General features: G+C 36.8%; 2 protein-coding genes across 2 annotated transcripts; both read left to right on the forward strand.

The window, feature by feature from the left end:
- Positions 1 to 3,922: 3,922 nt before the first annotated feature.
- On the forward strand, positions 3,923 to 5,060 carry LOC137719971 (basic endochitinase-like). Its single transcript, XM_068458956.1, has one exon. The coding sequence runs from the start codon at positions 3,946 to 3,948 to the stop codon at positions 4,849 to 4,851; it is 906 nt and encodes a 301-aa protein (XP_068315057.1). The 5' UTR covers positions 3,923 to 3,945; the 3' UTR covers positions 4,852 to 5,060.
- A 9,970-nt stretch (positions 5,061 to 15,030) lies between these two features.
- On the forward strand, positions 15,031 to 20,198 carry LOC137709815 (probable serine/threonine-protein kinase At1g09600). The gene is made up of 8 exons (XM_068448806.1): positions 15,031 to 16,160; positions 16,654 to 16,938; positions 17,041 to 17,358; positions 17,715 to 17,942; positions 18,175 to 18,272; positions 18,780 to 18,867; positions 18,961 to 19,245; positions 19,554 to 20,198. Exons 1-8 carry the CDS (start codon positions 15,690 to 15,692, stop codon positions 19,680 to 19,682), a joined length of 1,902 nt encoding a protein of 633 aa, XP_068304907.1. The 5' UTR covers positions 15,031 to 15,689; the 3' UTR covers positions 19,683 to 20,198.
- The last annotated feature ends 32 nt before the right edge of the window (positions 20,199 to 20,230 follow it).

A 20,230-nucleotide genomic window follows, 5' to 3' on the forward strand; every position in this document is an offset into this window, starting at 1 on the left:
AAACCAAATGAAACCAAACTCACTCCGACCCACTTGCACGGTTGGACAAAAAAAAAAACTTGGCATATTGACTTTTCAAAACTAGATGTAACAGGGGCAAAGGCAATGCACTCTTGATTAATTGTGTTTATGCCTCTTGATCTTGATTGTAGTTGTTTTTAAGATGAGGGAATTATTGTGCTTTTGGCATTTTACTATTAATCATCATCCTACATGTGAATTTTTTTTACACCGGGATGCTAACATGACGATGAGGTGCACAAAGGACGAAATTGCAAGCCAACTGGAGGAGTAGAACCCTGATTCGGCTGAAATAATTAAGTCAGTCTATTTCTCTTTTGTACCATGTTTGAAATGAAATGACACCCAAATTTGGTTAAGATGACTAAGAACTCAAAGAAATTTGCCATCATATAAAATCGATATGACTGTGACACTAATGGTGCAAATACAAGTCCACCATACCTTGTAGCAGATATTTTTCCTCCTCATTTTTTTTCTCTTTAAATTTGCAAAGGCATTTTTTAGTCTATAAATCTAATGCAAGTTTGTATTTTGAGATGTAAACTACTTCCACGTGCATGCTTTTGTTATGCTCCAGCTTAGGCATTGAGTAATCTATGAACCAAGTGTCACAAAACTTGAATGACCAAAGTTCGAAAATGTTCTTTTGGTTACTTGGTAATCAAGAAATATATGGTCATTCACTATTGAATTTGATACTAATTACGGAGAAAAATGGATCTCATTTTAGGTTAACACAAACCACAAATCACCTCACAATAACAAACGAATAATGTTAGGGAAACCAAAATTTTAAACCAAATTTACCAAACAAATGACATGATTGTTAATCATTAGTTAAGTGTTGATTAAAATGCTTATTTCTGATCGGTGACATGTCATTTGGTTTGCAAATTTGGTTAAAATTTAAATAATGTTACACTTACCACCTAGTTGTACCATCTCTCTAATAGAAGTAAGGCCTGCTAACGCATATGGGTTCTATCTCTATTAGAAAGATGGTACAAAAGATGATACAACTAAGTGGTAAAAGTAGCATTTTTGTTAAAATTTGGTCTTCCTAACATTATCCATAACAAAAACAAATGAGAAATTTTAAGACTTGCTTTCATAAAAAGCAGAGCTAAGTGTTTAATGAATATTTTTAATTCTTATAATAGACTCATTAAGGAAAACTGACATTATTTATCATTCTACGTATATTTTCACCCTCGGAGAACAAAGACCGCCACTACCTACCACTACAACGACTAACCTTATATCACCACCACCATTACCACCACCACAATCGTCACTAATACTGCTGCCACCGCTGCTACCTCTACATCCTAACCACCACACCCTATTATTGTCACAACCACCAAACCCCCACATTTGCCACTACCATCACCGCCACTACCACCACCACTATTGTCGTTGCCACGACCCCCACAACCATGCCTATGTTTGTCATTATATACAATAGCATCATTTTTTCATTAAATTAACTTCCTCAAGATACTTAGTTTTCAATTCAAGAAATTTCAAGTTTATGATCAAAACTGTTCATATTATAAAATACTTTGTAAAGATCTTATTTAAAAAAATTAATAAAATATAAAATCATTAAGTCATTCAACTATATAAAAAACAAATGAGTAAAAACATTATGAATTGTCTATTTATTTGCCACAACTGATTAACTAAACGATTTTATAGATTTTGTCCAACTTTATGCATGCACTACAAGTAAATCACACACATGCCAAAGGGCTAAGGCAAACAACATTTAAAACGAATAATAAATCTTGAGTATATAGATTTTATCTAACTTTATGCATGCACTACAGGTCAACAAATATTTGTATTTTCTTAACTAATAATTCCAAGGACCAAGACTTACTAAGTCATGAAGTCAATACATTCCCACTTGAATTGTGGGAACTTTAATTCCTGTATAAAGATGTGGTTTTATTTTGATCACCTGTTGAATTGCCTATGATGATTACTTATCGGCCTACCTTTCTTTGTAGCATGTCCGAAATGAAATGGCATATGCATTGAAGAAAATGGTGGCAGATCGAATCCGGAAGCCTTTGAAAGTGGCACCCCAGTAGGCCCAGATTGAACGTGGTCCTCGGGGAATGACTCGGATCCGACCGACCAATTCATTTTGGCCCTTGCATTTACATCCTATGGTAATTAATTTGCTTTTCAATGGGTTTCTCTTTCTCTCCCCAATGTCTTGGGATCCAGGGAAAATATAGTAGTTAAGAAAAATAAACCTTTCTGACCAAAAAAATCCATTTCAAAACAAAATTAATTATTGAGCGTAGGGCGCATATTGATTTTTTCAAGTTTTATTTTTTAATTTTTTTTAATTTTTAAATATTCATGTGGGCCAATATTGACACGTTATACCCAATTATTGTCTATGTGGGCGCTATGTCATTGGTCAACAGTTGATTTAACATTAACCTTAACAGATGTATGAAAGTGTCCCTGAATTATGACTTCCAGTACCATTCTGGAATGAAAAAAAAAAAATCGATGTACCAAATGTCGAAAACCAAAAAACTTGAGGGTTGTAAACTGAGATAAAGTATTATGAACTATTTATTTATTTGCTACAGCTGATTGATTAAATGACCACATAAATTTTATCCAACTTTATGCATGCACTACAAGTCAACAAGTATTGTAGAGAAATGCTAAGGAGACTTGCCTTGATCCACAATAGGCTCACTATATCACACTGATTGATTAAATGACCACATAAATTTTATCCAACTTTATGCATGCACTACAAGTAAACAATTGTTGTAAAGAAATGCTAAGGAGACTTGCCTTCATCCACAATAGGCTCACTATATCACATGGAAACATTGAAATTAAGAAGCAACAGATTTGTAGGAGAGTTGCCTTCATCCTTCAAGAATTGCATCTCTCACTATCCACTAATTTGTTATTCAAGAATTCCACCAATTAAGAAGCAATGGTAATTTTATTTTTTCCTTCTAAAAATTAACAATAGGCATGCATCTCTTTGTAAAGTCTTCCTTATTAATTTGGTTGTCTTCTTCAAAACTTAATTATGCGTGCTTGTTTACTTTTATCTTCAACGTCTTCTGAGACAGCGACGACTTCACTAGAAGAGCTTCCATAGGCCATTATCTGTACAAGTTTTCAAGTATTGGGTTGCCATATAAAGAACTTTACTACTAAATATCCTTGGCAGATGATTTGTTAGTTTTAATTGTTTGTAAGAACTATACTGCCACATTAACTTTATCAAGACCTTTATGTAGAATATGTTATGAACCATGATATTTATTGAAGAAATTCAGTTAATTCTGAACTGCATATGATTGTTTTGTTGGTCGCAAATTTTAGTTCAAAGGATTGGTTGCACTCCGGTGCAAAATCCTGTCAAATTTACTATGGGTTAACTTTTTTTTTATTTTTATCCAAGTAGTAATTTATATCTATGTCTAACACGATGCCACAACGTTTAACAAACTAATTATTATTTATTTCATCAGAAATAATACATTGACAATCCTACATGCTTTTTGTACACAAATTACAGAAAATTTCATAAAAAATAATTTAAGATATATAGAGGCTGTGAAGGGTGAAAAAAAAGGGGGGGGGGGTGAGGAGAGAATTTAATTCAAAAACTAGTATATGCCCACACACAAAGTGTATGGGAAGTTTTTAATTTTTGTTTTTAAAATTAAAGCAGAGATGAATGGGGAGAGTTAAAGAGGTTCAATTTTTTTTAATTAGAGGTGTTAAAATCACATGTAGGTGAGACTTAAGCAAAAAACAACAAAATTTTGTTTTGTGAAATTACGTCTGTGAATACACCTATAAATATTAATAAACTGATACCAAAGGAACCACTGGTACCAACAAACTCATTAGCAATTTAGCATTACTATGGCTTCCCTGTATACCAAGTCTTGCTCTAAAGTTGTCATTACCCTCCTACTGATTCTCCCATTTTTGGTTTCAAGATCGTGCGCCGGGCTCATTGTGGTTTACTGGGGCCAAAATGGAGGGGAGGGCACACTAACAGCAACATGTAACACAGGAAGGTACCGGATTGTAAACATAGCATTCCTCTCACAGTTTGGCAATGGCCAAACCCCTCAAATCAACTTAGCCGGCCACTGTGTTCCGGCGTCTAACGGCTGTCAAAAAATGAGCATCGACATCAGAAACTGCCAGAACCAAGGCATTAAGGTCCTGCTTTCGATTGGTGGCAGCAGGGGGAGTTACACGCTATCATCTGCAGATGATGCTAGAGGTGTAGCGGACTACATATGGAATAACTTCTTAGGGGGGCAATCAAACTCGAGGCCTCTAGGAGACGCCGTATTGGATGGCGTGGATTTCGATATCGAGAGAGGTGATATTCACTACGATGCACTTGCTAGGAGGCTGTCTGAGTATAGCCAGAGAGGCAGAAAAGTGTACTTAAGTGCAGCACCCCAATGTCCGTTTCCTGACCAGAAACTCAATGGTGCACTAACCACTGGCCTATTTGACTATGTTTGGGTTCAATTCTACAACAATCCGCAGTGTGAATTCACCTCTAGCAATCCAGATGCCTTCAAGAACTCGTGGAACAAATGGACCTCCTCAATACGAGCTGATCGGTTCTTTGTGGGACTCCCTGCTGCGCAGGCGGCTGCTGGCACTGGCTATGTGCCTTCAAATGATCTGATAAACCAAGTTTTGCCTTTTGTTAAGAAATCTGCGAAGTATGGAGGTGTCATGTTGTATGATAAGTTCAATGATGACCAGAGTGGCTATAGTTCAAAGATTCAAGGAAGCGTGTAATTTAAGCCCCAACTAAAAAATGGCTTAAAAAGTAAGTAAAATAAATGAGTCGTGCTTTTTCATCAGTTTATCGTTTCCCTTGATAATAAAGTGAATGCTTTATATATATTTATATATACGCTGTTCAAACCTTTAAGTTTATGATGTCTAATAAATTCTTATGTATGTTGAAATCCCAAGTTTGTAATTCAAATTTTATGAATAAGAAATTCAAGAGTTAGCAAGAAAAACTGTATATGGAAAAATTGCCGGGATCACCTTTGACACATGCATTCAAGATAACTCAAACTTATGGGAGGGGAATCAATCATCCAATGTATTGTATAAATGTAGAGGCTCGGAATCTGCTTTTTTTATTTTTTATTTTTTATTTTTATCAATAGTTAGGTGGGGTTCTGACAAAGTAGGGCGAAAGAGGGTGGAGGAGCTTCGAATCTGAGTGAGAAGGGTCACATGAGTGCTTAATTTTCACTATAACACTAGCCCTCATTGTCTTGCTGTTCTTTTTGAAATGCCATATTATGAACCCAAATAGGAATCTGTAACGTAAATCCAACAACTTTATATACAAAACTTGACAAAACAAGATTAGAAATCTATTATTGCCTAAATTCAAAGATTTTTTTGGCTTAAATGTTCTAAAAAAAACTAAGAAAATGTTGACAAAATAAGCACAAAATTTTCTAATGAAAATAAAGTTTTGTCACTTAGTACTATAATCTAGTCTTATTTCTCTTTACTTGTAAGAGAAACCTCTTACTCAAAATAGAGTTTTTCCATTTAATATTACGGTCTTGTTGTATATGACAATTGAAGACCAAGGTGCTAACTATCCCCAATCATGTACAACTGTGATCGAGATTAGCGTGAGACCATTAGCACCATACCGGTAGTAGTTGGCAGTTAGGTGCCACGCGTAAGTGGTATGTCCTGATGCTGGTGGTGAGAGTAACTAATCCCCTCTAATTTTTTTACGATTGAATAATTCCAAGGACCAAGACTTTAAGAGCAATTCCACCCCTAAAGACTTTGCATTAGCACCCAGTGCATTTATCCACTCAAGTGAACAGTAATAGACCTCAATGAACAGTAATAGGCCAAAGCATCTCCACCCCTAAAAAAATGCGCTGGCATAAATGATCTCCACCCTTACAAAATGCACTGGCACCCGGCCCATTTAAAATTTTTTTAAATTTTTTATAAAAGAATAAATAAATAAAATAGTTTTAATTTTAGATAAGATTTTTAACCAATCTCGTAACGCCACGTGTCATTATCCGAACGTACTATTTTGTGAATAGATTTCCTCTAAGATTTGCAACCAATCCCAATGCACCACATGTCACTATCTATTTATAATAATTTAGCCAAGATTACGATAAGATTTTCAACCAATCTTATTACGCCACGTGTCATTATCCGAACGTACTATTTTGTGGACAAATTTCCGATAAGATTTTTAACTAATGCGCCACATGTCACTTCCTATTTGCAATAATTTAGCCAAGATTTCAATAAGATTTTCAACCAATCACGTAGTGCCACGTGGCATTGTCTAGACCCTCATCCTTTCTTTTTTTGTCCATATAAACCCTACATCTCTACATCCATCCTCACACCAAATACAATCCTTCTTTTTAGCTCAGAATCCTTCTTCGTCGTTTTCAAATCTTGAGTTTTTTTTTTCAATGTCTCTTGAAGGAGAGGGCATAAACAATTTGTGGAGCAACAGAAAAGATTGTTGGCACAACAGGAATAATTGATCAACCTCGAGGAAGGTGGAGGTGGAGATGAGGCTTTTGCAATGGAGGAGGACTCAGATGATGACCATAGAAGGCAAATGGCCTTACATTCCCACCGTTTCATGGAAACTATGGGTCAAATAGCCAAACCCAGACATGCTGCAAACTTCAATAGAAAAAGGGAAAGATAAGGTAAAGATCTCTTGGAAGATAATTTTATTCACAATAGTGTATTCCCTGATCATGTTTTTAGACGTCGTTTTAGAATGCAACAAAGTTTGCTCAACAAAATCATGAGTGCTATTTGCAACCATGATCCATATTTTGTGCAAAAAGAGGATGCTTTTCGTGTTCTAGGTCTTCTTACAAAGTAAAAAATTATAGCTGCCTTGCGAATGCTTGCATATGGAGCATCTGTATATAAAGTGGATGAGATCGCGAGGATGGGAAAAACAACTGTTCTGAAGTCCCTGATGCGGTTTTACTCTACAATTGAAGCCCTATACACCAATGAGTACCTTCGAACACCTACGCCAAGGGACATGCGAAGGCTTCCCTAGCATGATTGGAAACATCGACTGCATACACTGGACTTGGAAAAACTGTCCAAGTGTGTGGCAAAGAGCTTATGGCGACAGAAAATGAGCCAAAAATATCATTTTGGAAGCGGTGGCTTCATTTGATACATGGATTTGGCATGCCTTTTTTGGTGTTCCAGGAGCTTAGAATGACCTAAATGTCCTTGCTCAATCTCCAGTGTTCAACGATCTGCTGCAAGGAAAATCGCCGAGATGCACATATTGGGTTAAAAGCACTAAATACGATGAACCATACTACCTTGCAGACGACATTTACCCAAGGTGGTCTACATTTGTCAAAATGTTGCCACATCCACAGACTGAAAAAGAAAAAAACTTCGCAAAATGTCAAGAGGGGTGTAAGAAGGATTTGGAGCGTTGTTTTGGTATCCTGCAAGCTCGTTGGGTGATTGTCAGGTCTGTTGCTAGACTGTTTGATGTCGAAACTCTTCGATCCATTATGATGACGTGTATTATTCTCCACAACATGATTGTGGAAGATGAGTGTGAATAAGATGCCGTCGATGAATATGAGCCGGATCCGATGAACAACTCAAGAACACGTATCTACTATGCTCATGACCAAATCGAAGATCCCGTGCAACACGAGCTGTTGGAACAGGATGGACATTACAATGAATTGATCGTTCAGCAGTACATTGATGTGAAAGAGCCATACTGGCACGTAACCTGCCATAATGACTTGATTAAGCACCAGTGGGGATTGCAATAAGGCGAAGATAATTAAAATGAGCTTGTGGTTAAAGAATAAAGTGTTTTTTTTTTTTTTTTTTTTTTTTTTTAAGTTTATGTGGTGAGGTTATGTAATCTTATTTGATGTGTTTAAATAAAGTACAAATTTTTTTTTTTTGAAATTGCATAAAGTTCTAAAAATAAATAAGAAATTACATAAAGTACTAATAATAAATAAGAAATTACACAAAGTACTAATAATAAATAAGAAATTACATCTATAAATAAAAATAAATAAGAAATTACATAAAGTACTAATAATAAATAAGAAATTACACAAGAAATTAAATTAAGTACTACAAATAAATACGAAATTATACAAAGTCTCTGGAGCTAGGATATGTGGTGCTAGGATCTTCATTGCTAGGATTTGTGTAGCTATAACCTCCTCAACTTGTTTCCGCATCTCACGCCTCCTTCGCACGACATCTCTTTTTTCAGATGTCCAAAAATATTTTGAATTTGAAGACAGTCTTACTAAAGACTTGGTCATAATATCACGATCTGCTTGAACTATCCTTTCTTCTCTAAGCATCTCATTTTCTCGATTAATGCTTCTTTAATCATCTTGTTCTCTCGATTAACTATTTCTCTTTGTCTCTCAGCCGCCGCATCACGTCTCTTAGTAGTTGCTAATATTGCTATCATAGCAGTAGCTTTTTCCTCATCTCTAGCCTCTTCTCGCGCCATGTTTAGTTCACCTTGGCGAGCAAGTTCCTCCATATATTTAGTGTAGTCATTTTTGGAAGAACTACCTTTTTTCTTTGATGCCTTTTTATCTTGAGGCCTGAGGGACTGACGAGTCGGTTGGGTCTCCAGCACTTCTTCAGGCGTCCCTTCCGTGTCTTCAAATGTGTCGCCTTCTTGTTCGGCCATGTCTGGTTTTGGTGAACTGTGTAGACCCATGTTGTGCATGACAACTTCTGGACTGGTTGACACAATTTTGTATCTAGGACAATCTTTGACAATTTGCCAACATTCTCATTTGTTGAATGATTTGTTGTGGTTCTCACATTGTAGAAAGCATGTGCTTGTAGTGTCTATAAATGTGGGATATGATAGTATTATAAAAAATGTGGGTGTAACACAAATAAATAAATTAAAATATTGATGCGGGTGGAATACATATAAATAAATAAAAATATTGTCACCTGATCCGCTAAACTTATCTCACTACGTAGATCACCAGAAGCATGAGAGATGGCGTCTTTCCAACAAGTAAAGTATGCGTTGAGTTTCTTCCAGCGACCTTGAAGACCTTGACTACTTCTGGCGTCTTTTCCATGTACATCACAAAACGCTTTCATAATTTTACTCCATATTTCTCGCTTATCCATCTCATTACCCGTAATCGGGTCATGAGTTGTGTGAGCCCAACATTCACACAATGTAACATCTTCAATTAGCTGACACGTAGACATTTTTTTCTCTCAAAGTGTATAAAATATTGAAATGTGGAAAGTGTAGAAAGTGTAGAAAATATTGAAATGTGGTGTAAGGTGAAAGATGAGGGTTATATATTTATAGAAAAAAAAATTAATTTAATGTAGTTAATTAATCTAGACTGTTGGATTTGAAAAATATTCAAATCCAAGAGCCAAGGAGCTGCCACATGGCCAACAGTCATAATTCTGACCGTTGGGCCTTTTTATTTTTATTTTTATTTTTGGGGAAAAAACGTGGACCATTGATCTGTGATCGGACGATCCATTTTAAAAGTAAAATTTAAATTTTTTTTACTGTTGGAAATCCAACAATCTAGAAAAACTAGCCGTTGGAAATCCAACGACACTGAGAGGGCCACGTCGCCTACTTCCGGGTGAAGAACAAGTGGGTTGACAGTGGGCTCCGCTACCTGCACCCATGTCCCCTACTTGCGCCCACTTGCGAGTGAACTGCACACGCCACCCAAATAGGCCAGTCTTTAGGTTTGTCAAAAATGGGCTAGTCTGTTGCTTGGCTTGGGCTAGGTGCCAAGCAAGTTTGTGGGCTGGAGTGAATGGACTGACCCCTAGCTTGGTTTTTTGACTGGGTGCTGGCACATTTGCACCTCGATGGAAGTGCTTTAAATTACTAATTCAAGTCAATACATTCCCACCTGAATATTGGCAACTTTATCCTAGATAAAGATATGGCTATGTTTTGGTCCAAGAAAGTTGATGCTCCACCATAAAACCAATTGGCAATATGGGGAGTAGCCAACCTCTTATAAGTTCTTGCAAGGTTTCTCCTTTCACCAATTGGTAGATGAATTCTTGAAAGATAACCCAAATTTAGGGACTCTCTCAGTTTTAATAATAAAAAAATTCTTATTTTCTTTAAACTTTACATAAAATGTTGAGTTGGAAATTTGAGAAATGTTATAGATAAAGGTGGAAGCACATTAATCAAAATTTGATGTGTTAAAAAAATATAAAATTTGAGCGCTTAAATTTATTTTTCTCGTGAATATATATCATTGTAAGAAAAATAAAAAAACATAAAAACAATTTCTTGCTGAAAAGATAAGTCAATCTCGTGGAAAAGAAAGTAATAATATTAACACTTATGCACTCCACTCTCAAGCATTGATTCTTCCAGTTCCAAATTTCCACAAGTAACCTCCCAAATTCAACAAAATTCCTATTTGCACTTAAAAAAGATTCCACAAGTAATCTCTACAATTCAACGAAATTCTTCTTTCCACTGAAAGAAACAAAAAAAGTAAAAATTTTGAAATAATAAAAACCCAAATGAAATCTTACCCAGTTTTGGGTTTAATCACCACACATCAACAAAATCAAGGAACAGTTAAGCTAAACACTTAGATAATGTCTCCCGGCGTGATTTGAGTTCTATCTACCACCTCTGGTTTTCCGTTTGAAATCTACTTGATACTGATCACAGGTGGGGATGGAGAAAGAGGGAGTGAAAGAATATTGTTTGAAATATGCTTGATACTGATCGGAGATGGGGATGGAGAAAGAGGGAGGGAAATAATACCTTGATAAGTTAGTGATGTGCAGAGCAGATGGCTTGGAGAAAAGTCATGTGTTTTTGTTTCCGTGAACCTGAAACAAAAGGGTGTAAGGGAGACAAAATATGTGGGGTCGCATTAATAATCCGGTGCTTATTTAGCATGAAAGCTCACCAAACACCTGTTTCGTATTATATAATATTATCCAGTGTCTTATACGGTGTGCCAAACAAGGCCTAAGGGTCTAACCAGGGAACGACGTATATAACACTTAATGAGACGACAGCGTGGGAAAAAACGGCATGGGCCAACAAATCTAAGTGAGATTAAAAGAATCTTTTGGTTCGTCCACTGGTTGGTGACCAACACCTCTGATGCAACAATATGATCGTCAAAGGTGATCGAGATTGTAGCCAGGTTTTCATAACACAGAGATGGCGGCTGCCGAGTTATGGAAAACGACCACGTCGAAAAACGACATGTCGTTTTTGGTCTAGGCTTGGGCTGAGAAGACATGCATATGGCGTTTAAGGGTTGGTTTGATATTGTTGTGCTTTGAAAAAAATCTGCTTCTGCTGTGCTGTAAGAATAAGCAGCTGTGAAATAAAGCAGCAGAGTATTTGGTAAACCTTTTTGTAAAAGTGCTTTTGAAAAAAAAAAAAATAGCAGTATTATAATGTTTGATAAACTTTTATGTAAAACAGATGTGAACAAAAGTTGGTTTTTCAAGGCTGGGTTTTGCAGCTTTGTGTTTTTGGCTTTTTTTCACCCAAAACTGTGAAAAAAAAAACTAAAGCTGAATGTTTACCAAACATAAAAAAGCTCCCAACTTTTTTTGATAGCCATTTTTTTTCAGAATCACCTCAGTGCCAAACTAGGGCTAAGTTTGCTGTTTGCGGCTCGGCGCGACGTGGCAAGATATATAATTCAAAATTGAAGATAGGATTCATGCTTCATGGGATAGTTATCATGCATAAAGGCTTATAGAACTTTGACAAAGATAATTTTAGATGTCGTTAGTTGGATAGTAATTGCTTGAACACCATTCTTGACTTGATCTTCTTATAGAGAGACAATTCGTGATGATAATGTGGTGAAGGAAATTTAGAGAGTGAGGGCAGAAAAGAACAACAAGAGTGTGAAGTCTAGAATTATTGTTTGGCTTTCCTTGTAAAATCTTGTTTGTACCCCACATGCTCTAGATAGGTTTAGGGTTAAAATGCTTCTTTTGGGATCATGCTGCTGGAAATATTCATCTCAAGAGCTTAACTTCTCACATCAAATGTTTGTTCTTACATGTGCATTTCATGCTAATATTTCCAGTTCCTTTGTCTAGTGGTTATGTCTCGTCAAATTTTTTTGTTGCTTTCCAATTTGCTGGGCACACACTTTCAGACAGCCCACATGGGTCAGCTGACACCTTTTTTTCCCAAGAGTGATTTTTAACCCTAGATCTTTCTTGATTGTTTGTGGACTTGACACGTGTCTCTTGCTTCCTTTATCTAAAATATCCATGTCTTTCTTTAAAAGGGCTACTAGGGTTCATTTGGTTTTTGGGGCTGAGATTGGAAAAGTTTTTTAGAGCTTTATTTTTCAACTCCATCTCAGATCTCCTAGGAGCATCAAACATATATTATGGGTAATGTTCTTCATCGAATATTTCTAAATCTATCTTTGAAATTGCTGGCTTAAATTTGTTTATATGCTGATTTGTTTTGGCTAGGAGTTTCACATTTTCAGAAAATAATTTTTTAGCTTTAAGCTATCTCTTTGAGTTCCTCATCAGAAACCTTAGCCACAAAATCACGCTCATACTCTAAACACCCAAATCATTACATATTAGGATTGCATTGTCATTGTGATTTTGTTTTAAATTTGTGGTCAAGTTTTTCAAGTTTAAAATCTTCATACTAACCTCTTTTTGGATTCTTGTCAGTTTGTTCCTTCAACAGTTTGACTGGAGAAACTGACTGGATATTTGAATCAAGATCTGCATATCATTGTGATATCATCATACGCATAGTTTATGTGTTGGTCTCAGTGCCACAAGGTGAAGAGTTTAGGAGGAGCTGTCATCTTATAAAGATTGGAGACAACACATTTTCGATGCCTTAAAGAGCTCAAGAGGAGCTGCCACTTCGTGAAGACCGAAGAAATCCATCTCGTGTGAGGCAAGGTTACACAAAGATAAATCTGCTTCGTAGACTAGGTCTAGGAATTGGGCTTTGCGTGGTACTTTGTAAGAATTTTGATTATACTAGTGGATTTGACACAGTGAAGAGTCCCCTGTTTTTTAACCTAGAGGTGTGTTTTTTTTGCGGCCAAAAACTTCTTGCGTTCTTTGTCTCTTAAGTTTGTCCACATATCTTATTTACTTGTATATGTTTCATGCATCCTTTGAATCGTTATTTGATATGTGTTAGAGGCTAAGCTTACACTGCATATTATGAACAATGAACTTAATTGTTGTTAACTAGGATAACTTATAGTGAACTAAGTTTGATTCGTAGATTTGAGTTTGATTAACTGACGAATCTGTACTTAGCTGATTGGTGAGCTTCATTAGTCAATCCAGCATACTTTAATTCATAATTGCTTTGTCATTGTTGTTTGCATAATGAACTGATATGTAAATGTCTTCAAGCTTAGGAATTATTGTTGTGAAACTAATCTGGGCAAACTCTACTTAGTTGAACTATTGGTCAGTTAGGTTTTGTTCTTGTAACTGCACTTTATATCACTAACTGACTAACTAACTAACTAACTAACTAACTAACTTGTAACTAGTTTACTAGCTCATTTGACTAGTCTACTGTGCAAAGTTAATTTTTATTTGCAGGATATTCCGCCTAGTATCCAATTTCAAAGAGAGACAGAAAGAGAGAGCTCAGTGGTAGTGCACACCATTCCAGCTTTATACCTTTATTTATACTAGTTAGGTAGTCTCTACTTGACTTAGAAGTAATACAAGTAATAAAGAGACTACATATCCCAAATCCTATTGGAATCCTATTTCTAGATTTAATAATGCTAGAGAAACTATATTTGTAGACAAAATTTTGTAAACTAAATGATATGGAAGCTGATGATTAGATTAGGATTTAAGCATTGATAAACATGCTCATTTTCATTGGTGATACATCATTTAGATTGCACATTTTGTCTAGGTCTCCCTAGCATTATCCTTCTAGATTTACAGAATTACACTCTTAAATGACATTAACTGCAACAAATGATAGATTTTTTATTCTATTATATTTGTTTAAAACAATATGTGGCATAGGTTTTTTTTTTTTTTTTTTCATACGGTAGATTTTGTTAGATTAGCCACCGATGAGGTTTGAGCGCACGTCGTTATGCAGAAGCTCAACATCTTTTCATCACTGTAATAAAGGGTCACCTTCATAATATGTGGCATAGAGAAAATAATAATCTCTACTAATTAATAAAACATTCATTGTCAATTAAAACCCTATGAAATTACCAGTTTAACCTTTGATTGAAACATAACATGACTAAGAAATAGGGGGCAAAAATGTAATTTCACAAAACCAAATTTTGCTTTTTTTTTTTTCCGAAACTTCACCTACATGTAATTCTAACATATCTTTAATAAAATAAAATTAAAAATTAAAAAAAATAATAATAAATCTTCCCACTCCCATACTAATAATAATAATAATGCTGAACAGGGCAAGAACCGCAGAACATTATGCGACGCACGTCCTCATTGTAGATTAGTGCATGCATGCAGTCAGTAATCGTAGACCAAAATCCATCCTTCATCACTCTCTCTCTCTCCTCTCTCTCTCTCTACGCATCTTCCTTCTGTACCTGTGAATCGATGCTTCTTACACATCTATCTCTCTCTCTCTCTCTCTCTCTCTCTCTCTCTCTCTCTCTATAAAAGCTCTCTCTCTACAACAGCTCAGCTGGAGAGGGAGAGGGAGAGAGAATCAGAGTCGGACCCTCCTTCCTTCCTGTCATAGCCCCAAAAACCTTCGGCCCCTCGCGTTTCTCGGGGCCATGTCCGCACGCAAATCTCTATCTCCCTCGACCCACCTCCAAATCACAACTCACGTCCTCCCCCTACCCTCATTTTTTTTTCCTCTCTTTTTTTTTTTCATTTTTTTTTTGGGGGGATTTTCCATCCATGTCCTTCTCTCCTCTCTCCCCTCCCTACTTTCTGGTTTCTCAAACAACACACCAAAAGCAATTTAATTATTATTATTATAGGGAATTAATTGATAATTGAAATTCAGAAAAATCTACCTGCCAGCCAGCCAGAACTCTGCATTCCACCAGCACTTCATTTCTTCATTTTCTGGTGCAGGGATTTCTGGTCTGGTTTTTTGGGTCTCCCATTCCTAAAGCTCCAATCTTTTGTGTACATTAATTCATTCTTCCTCCTCCACAACAACGTCCAAGTATTGTTGATCAAGTTTTGGCATTTGAGATTGGATAATTTCTCTCACCTTCCAGTTTTCTGCTTCTTTTTTTTTATTTTTTTATAGAGAAAAGAGAGAGCTTTCCTTCCCCATTTCCTGGATTTTGAGGTTTTGTGGAATTTGGGTATCTGGGTAGGGGTCAAATGCTTACGGATATGTGAATTCAGGTTACTTTTGGCTGGAAAGGGAGATACCCAGATTGAGAATTTAAGGAGAAATGATGGATTGAGGAGGGAAACTCTTGGGTTTCCCAGGAAATGCAGGTAACCTATTTGATAAAGGCTCTCACTCAAATAATTTTCGAAAGGGGTGTTTAATTTGGAAGAAACAGGAAACAGGGGATTTAGGAGGTGACAAAAATATGGGCTGCCTTTGCTCAAAAGCTACATCGCAAGAGGAAATGGTGAAGGAATCTGATACAGTAGAACGCCCATTGAAGGATTATTCGGTTCAATTGATTGCTCCTACTCCCTCATTGAGAGATGACATTGTAGCAGAAGTAGGTGGTGGCGGTGGTGGGGCTGAGGGGTCAGTGCGCAGGTTATCAAGAACAGCCTCAAAAGCAAATGTGGGGAACAATGCTGGTAAAGATGATCATAATAAAACCAAAGTCATCTCAAGGCCAGGGATTTCGAATCATCAAAGAGGGGCAACACTGGATTTAGGAGCAAGTGAAAGGGAAACTGTGATGTCTAGGATAGTAAGCATGCCACATGGGGCAAAAGGAGAACAAACTGCTGCTGGATGGCCGTCATGGCTAACTTCGGTTGCAGGAGATGCCATCAAAGGGTGGGTGCCTCGACGGGCAGACTCCTTTGAAAAGTTAGACAAAGTTAGTTCTAATTGTTGCTTCCCTACTTCCTCTTACTTAGTGCTTTAAATGCTTGCATTAGTTCTCTCATTATCTGGTTGCCCTTACTGAGTTTTGGTGTTATTTCCTGTTAATGAATTTTGAAATGTGCTTTTGCCTAAATCTAAACAGTAATTTTGTCGTTGACCCAAAAAAGAAACGGTAATTCTGTATGATGTTTACAGAAAGCTGCATCTGTATCGGGAGATAGTTAAGTTGAATTCTTTTGCTCTGTTTCGTGCATATTATTTACTTTCAAACGGATATCAGATTCATGTGAAATTAAGATAGAATAGCATGTTTTGAATTTGTGGATTGTACATTTGATATGAAAAACTATAGACTGAAATTGGCGCTATATGTACTTGGTAGCTATGTAATCATTTGCGTTAGGTGGGGTTTGTAGGTGCGCTCTAGACAAGAGTTTTTCCTTAGGGTGAAGTATTTTAAACATCAATGGATGCTTTCTTTGCAGATTGGACAAGGAACTTATAGCAGTGTATACAAAGCTCGCGACCTGGAAACTGGTAAAATCGTTGCATTGAAGAAAGTACGATTCGTAAATATGGACCCAGAAAGTGTTCGCTTTATGGCAAGAGAAATCTTAATTTTACGCAGACTTAATCACCCAAATGTTATGAAGCTCGAGGGTCTAGTCACTTCAAGAATGTCGTGCAACTTATACCTTGTCTTTGAGTATATGGAACATGACCTTGCTGGTCTAGCAGCAACACGTGGCATCAAGTTTACTGAACCACAGGTACACACTCTTCTTTTTCCTTTTTCTGTAACTTTTGAGCTGAAGTACTTGTTGCACTGCATCAAAATATGCTATGATTATAATTGTGTGATTGAATTGCAGATAAAATGTTATATGCAACAATTGCTTCGCGGACTAGAACACTGTCATAGTCAAGGTGTCCTGCACCGAGATATCAAGGGTTCAAATCTTTTGCTTGACAACAATGGAACTCTCAAGATAGGCGACTTTGGTCTGGCGACCTTTTATGAGCCTGATCAAAAGCAGCCATTAACAAGTCGTGTTGTGACACTGTGGTATAGGGCACCTGAACTTTTGCTTGGTTCTACTGAGTATGGAGTTTCTATAGATCTATGGAGCACTGGCTGTATCCTAGCGGAAATGTTTGCGGGAAAGCCTATCATGCCTGGCAGAACAGAGGTAAATTGGTCATTCCTATAAATCTATTGACAATTTGTACAATAACTAATTTTTTCATTCGTAGTTTCATGAATTTCTTCATGCTTGCTGTAACCAAGTGACCGCTGGGTCCGGTAAGTGCATGATACCGGACTTGAATAATTAGTCCTTTTTGTCTGCCTGCTTTATGATAAAAATTGTTGAAAATTATATGAGCTGTCAATTTGTTCTGCCAGGTTTTTCTTCCAAAATAAGTTAGGAATGAGTCTAATCTTCTAGTTTTAAATATTTATTCATACAAATTATCCGTAAATACAGTAATTGTTCTACAATTGTCTTTGATGTTATCATTGGCAACTAATATTGCTGCTATTCAGGTGGAACAAATGCATAAAATTTTTAAGCTTTGTGGTTCACCATCCGAGGAATTCTGGAAGAAAACAAAGTTACCCCTTGCAACTAGTTTCAAACCTCAACAACCTTACAAGCGTCGTATTGCAGATACTTTCAAGGACTTCCCTCCTTCAGCTTTGGGGCTTATTGAAAAACTCCTTGCAATAGAACCAGAGACTCGGGGATCGGCTGCTTCAGTGCTTAATAGTGAGGTAAATTTGAGCTTCTCCTTTAATACTATAATCATGTGCCTTCATGATGGTGTTTAATACTATCTCCTGGTTTTGCGTTAGTTTCACGAGTTTGCAACTAATTATATCATGCAATTGTAGAGATAGCTTCCAGAAATATCATTACCGACTGTCTTTATAGAACACTGGTCTTTAGTTTCATTTGCTAATAAATATTGCTCATGTATCTTTTATCTGGCTCTGTTCATTGCAGTTCTTCGGTACACATCCTCTACCTTGTGATCCAGCAGATCTACCAAAATATCCTCCAAGCAAAGAGTTTGATGCAAAGCATCGGGATGAGGAAAAAGGGTACTTCTCTAAGAGGCTTTCATTTCTTTGACTTTCTGTCTTGTACATATTGAAGAGATATGTACAAGAAAGAGAATATTAACAATTCGATTCATTTTCTGTCAGTTTCTGTTATGATATTGCACTTGTCCTGATATAAATCCTTTCCCTAAAACAATAAATTGGTATAGTACGTTCAGAGGTATAAGCATCTTAAATATGTAATTGAGGTAGGCTGTGATAGGCACTTAGAAATATACGTTATGTTCTAGGAATGCTGACACAGGTTAGTTTTTGGACGGTTTGATCAACTTGTTTCGTTATATTAGTATCTGTTGATGACATGGTGGCCGATAACAGAAAATAATATCAGATAAGCTGTAACTAAAGATAAATAAGTCTGCAGAATGATCTGAGCCTCGATTAAAAAATCCATCTTCTTTCAGATTGGATGGAAAAAAACTACTGAAACAAGCGATGCTGTCAAATATTCTCTTGAGCTCATATTTGTCTTTTCTTAAATTTCAGGCGAAAAGCCGATGCATTTAAAGGGGGTTCAAGAGATACCAAGGGGCCATCACCGGAATTTAATGTTCAGGGAGATGTATCTTTGCAGGTATAAAAATGAATTTGACACATCTACCATTTATTTAATCGTCGATACTTTATATTTTGAGCTTCACTCTTTTGGCTAACATAAACTTAGCAGGGACAGAGAAACCTGAAAACGACAGGTCACAAGTACACGCCCCAACGAGATAGTGTCTCTGGCTTTGCAATGGAACCACCTGGAGGAGCGAGACCAAATGGGTACTCTCTTTGTAGTTCAATGGTACACCCTAGTGCAGTGGGATCATCATTCAATAAGACAGCAGGTCACACAAGTAGGCCAGAGTTAAAGTCACAGAGATCTCACATGCCTCAAGCTGCAGCAGACTTATCCAGTTATTCCAGTAAAAAAGATGAAACAGTGGCTAGCAAAGAATCCAGAAGGGTAAGGAATTGTTTTTCGGCACTCATTTCACCTTCTCATGCTTTTTCTTCTTTCAAAGTTGCTGGCTAATCAAGGCTTGTAGTGTTGGCTAATGATCTCTTAATCTTTGTTCCGCTTGTTAAAATAAGTTTAGACATGACTTTTAGGACAATGGAGCGTATTTTATGAAAGACTGCACATGCTTTTAGTGATACTGATCATACGCACTTTTTTTCGTTCCTCTTTTCAGATTCTTTTCTGATTGTTGTCTTATTTTCTTGTACGAAAGTAGTCATGAATAATGAACTAACTTATTTGTATGGTTTCAGTGCTATGTACCTAAGAACAGAATCCATTACTCTGGACCATTGGTGCCTCCGGGGGGAAATCTTGAGGACATGCTCAAAGAGCACGAAAGACAAATCCAGCATGCTGTACGTAAAGCACGAGCACGTTGATGAAGGCCAGGACCAATGAAGACCTTTGATGATGACCATAAAAGACATACCTCGGTGATCCTGAACGATTGACATTCTGCTGCCTCTTCTATAACCATGCTGATCTGCTCAGTGCTCACCAGAAACAGCTGCTTGCACCCGCCAAGTTTGCTAGTTAACTACAAAAACCAATGAGAAATGTCAGCATGGAAGTCTAGTGAAGATGAAGGTACCGCGCAAACAAGAACCGAGAAGGAACTTTTGGTTTTTTGTTGGTTCCTGGACAATTTATAGGTTTGGAGTTTCGCCTTGTACAGTACAGAGAAGGATGTTGTTTGTGTACATTGTAAGATAACAATTTTCTTCTCTTAATGATTCATTTTTCTTGTAAGATAAGAACACGCTCGATATAAGTTATGTGCAGTAACGTCTTAATTAATCTGTGGATGTCTCGCAATCGATCCCCGAGTACTGAACTTTAGACTCAACCGGAAAATTTCTAAATAATTTGCAGACAAAGAACTTCTGCAGTGCATATCTTCAGCTGAGGTAAGAGGACATTTTGCATA

Source organism: Pyrus communis, chromosome 1, assembly GCF_963583255.1.
Source record: "Pyrus communis chromosome 1, drPyrComm1.1, whole genome shotgun sequence".
Lineage (NCBI taxonomy): Eukaryota > Viridiplantae > Streptophyta > Magnoliopsida > Rosales > Rosaceae > Pyrus > Pyrus communis.

What these genes read in the sequence shown, in the direction of transcription:
- LOC137719971 (XM_068458956.1), top strand. Translation starts at nt 3,946, where the DNA reads ATGGCTTCCCTGTATACCAAGTCTTGCTCTAAAGTTGTCATTACCCTC.
- LOC137709815 (XM_068448806.1), top strand. Translation starts at nt 15,690, where the DNA reads ATGGGCTGCCTTTGCTCAAAAGCTACATCGCAAGAGGAAATGGTGAAG. An exon ending in CATCGGGATGAGGAAAAAGG is followed by an intron (nt 18,273 to 18,779) that starts GTACTTCTCTAA and finishes CTTAAATTTCAG; the next exon opens with GCGAAAAGCCGATGCATTTA. An exon ending in CTAGCAAAGAATCCAGAAGG is followed by an intron (nt 19,246 to 19,553) that starts GTAAGGAATTGT and finishes GTATGGTTTCAG; the next exon opens with TGCTATGTACCTAAGAACAG.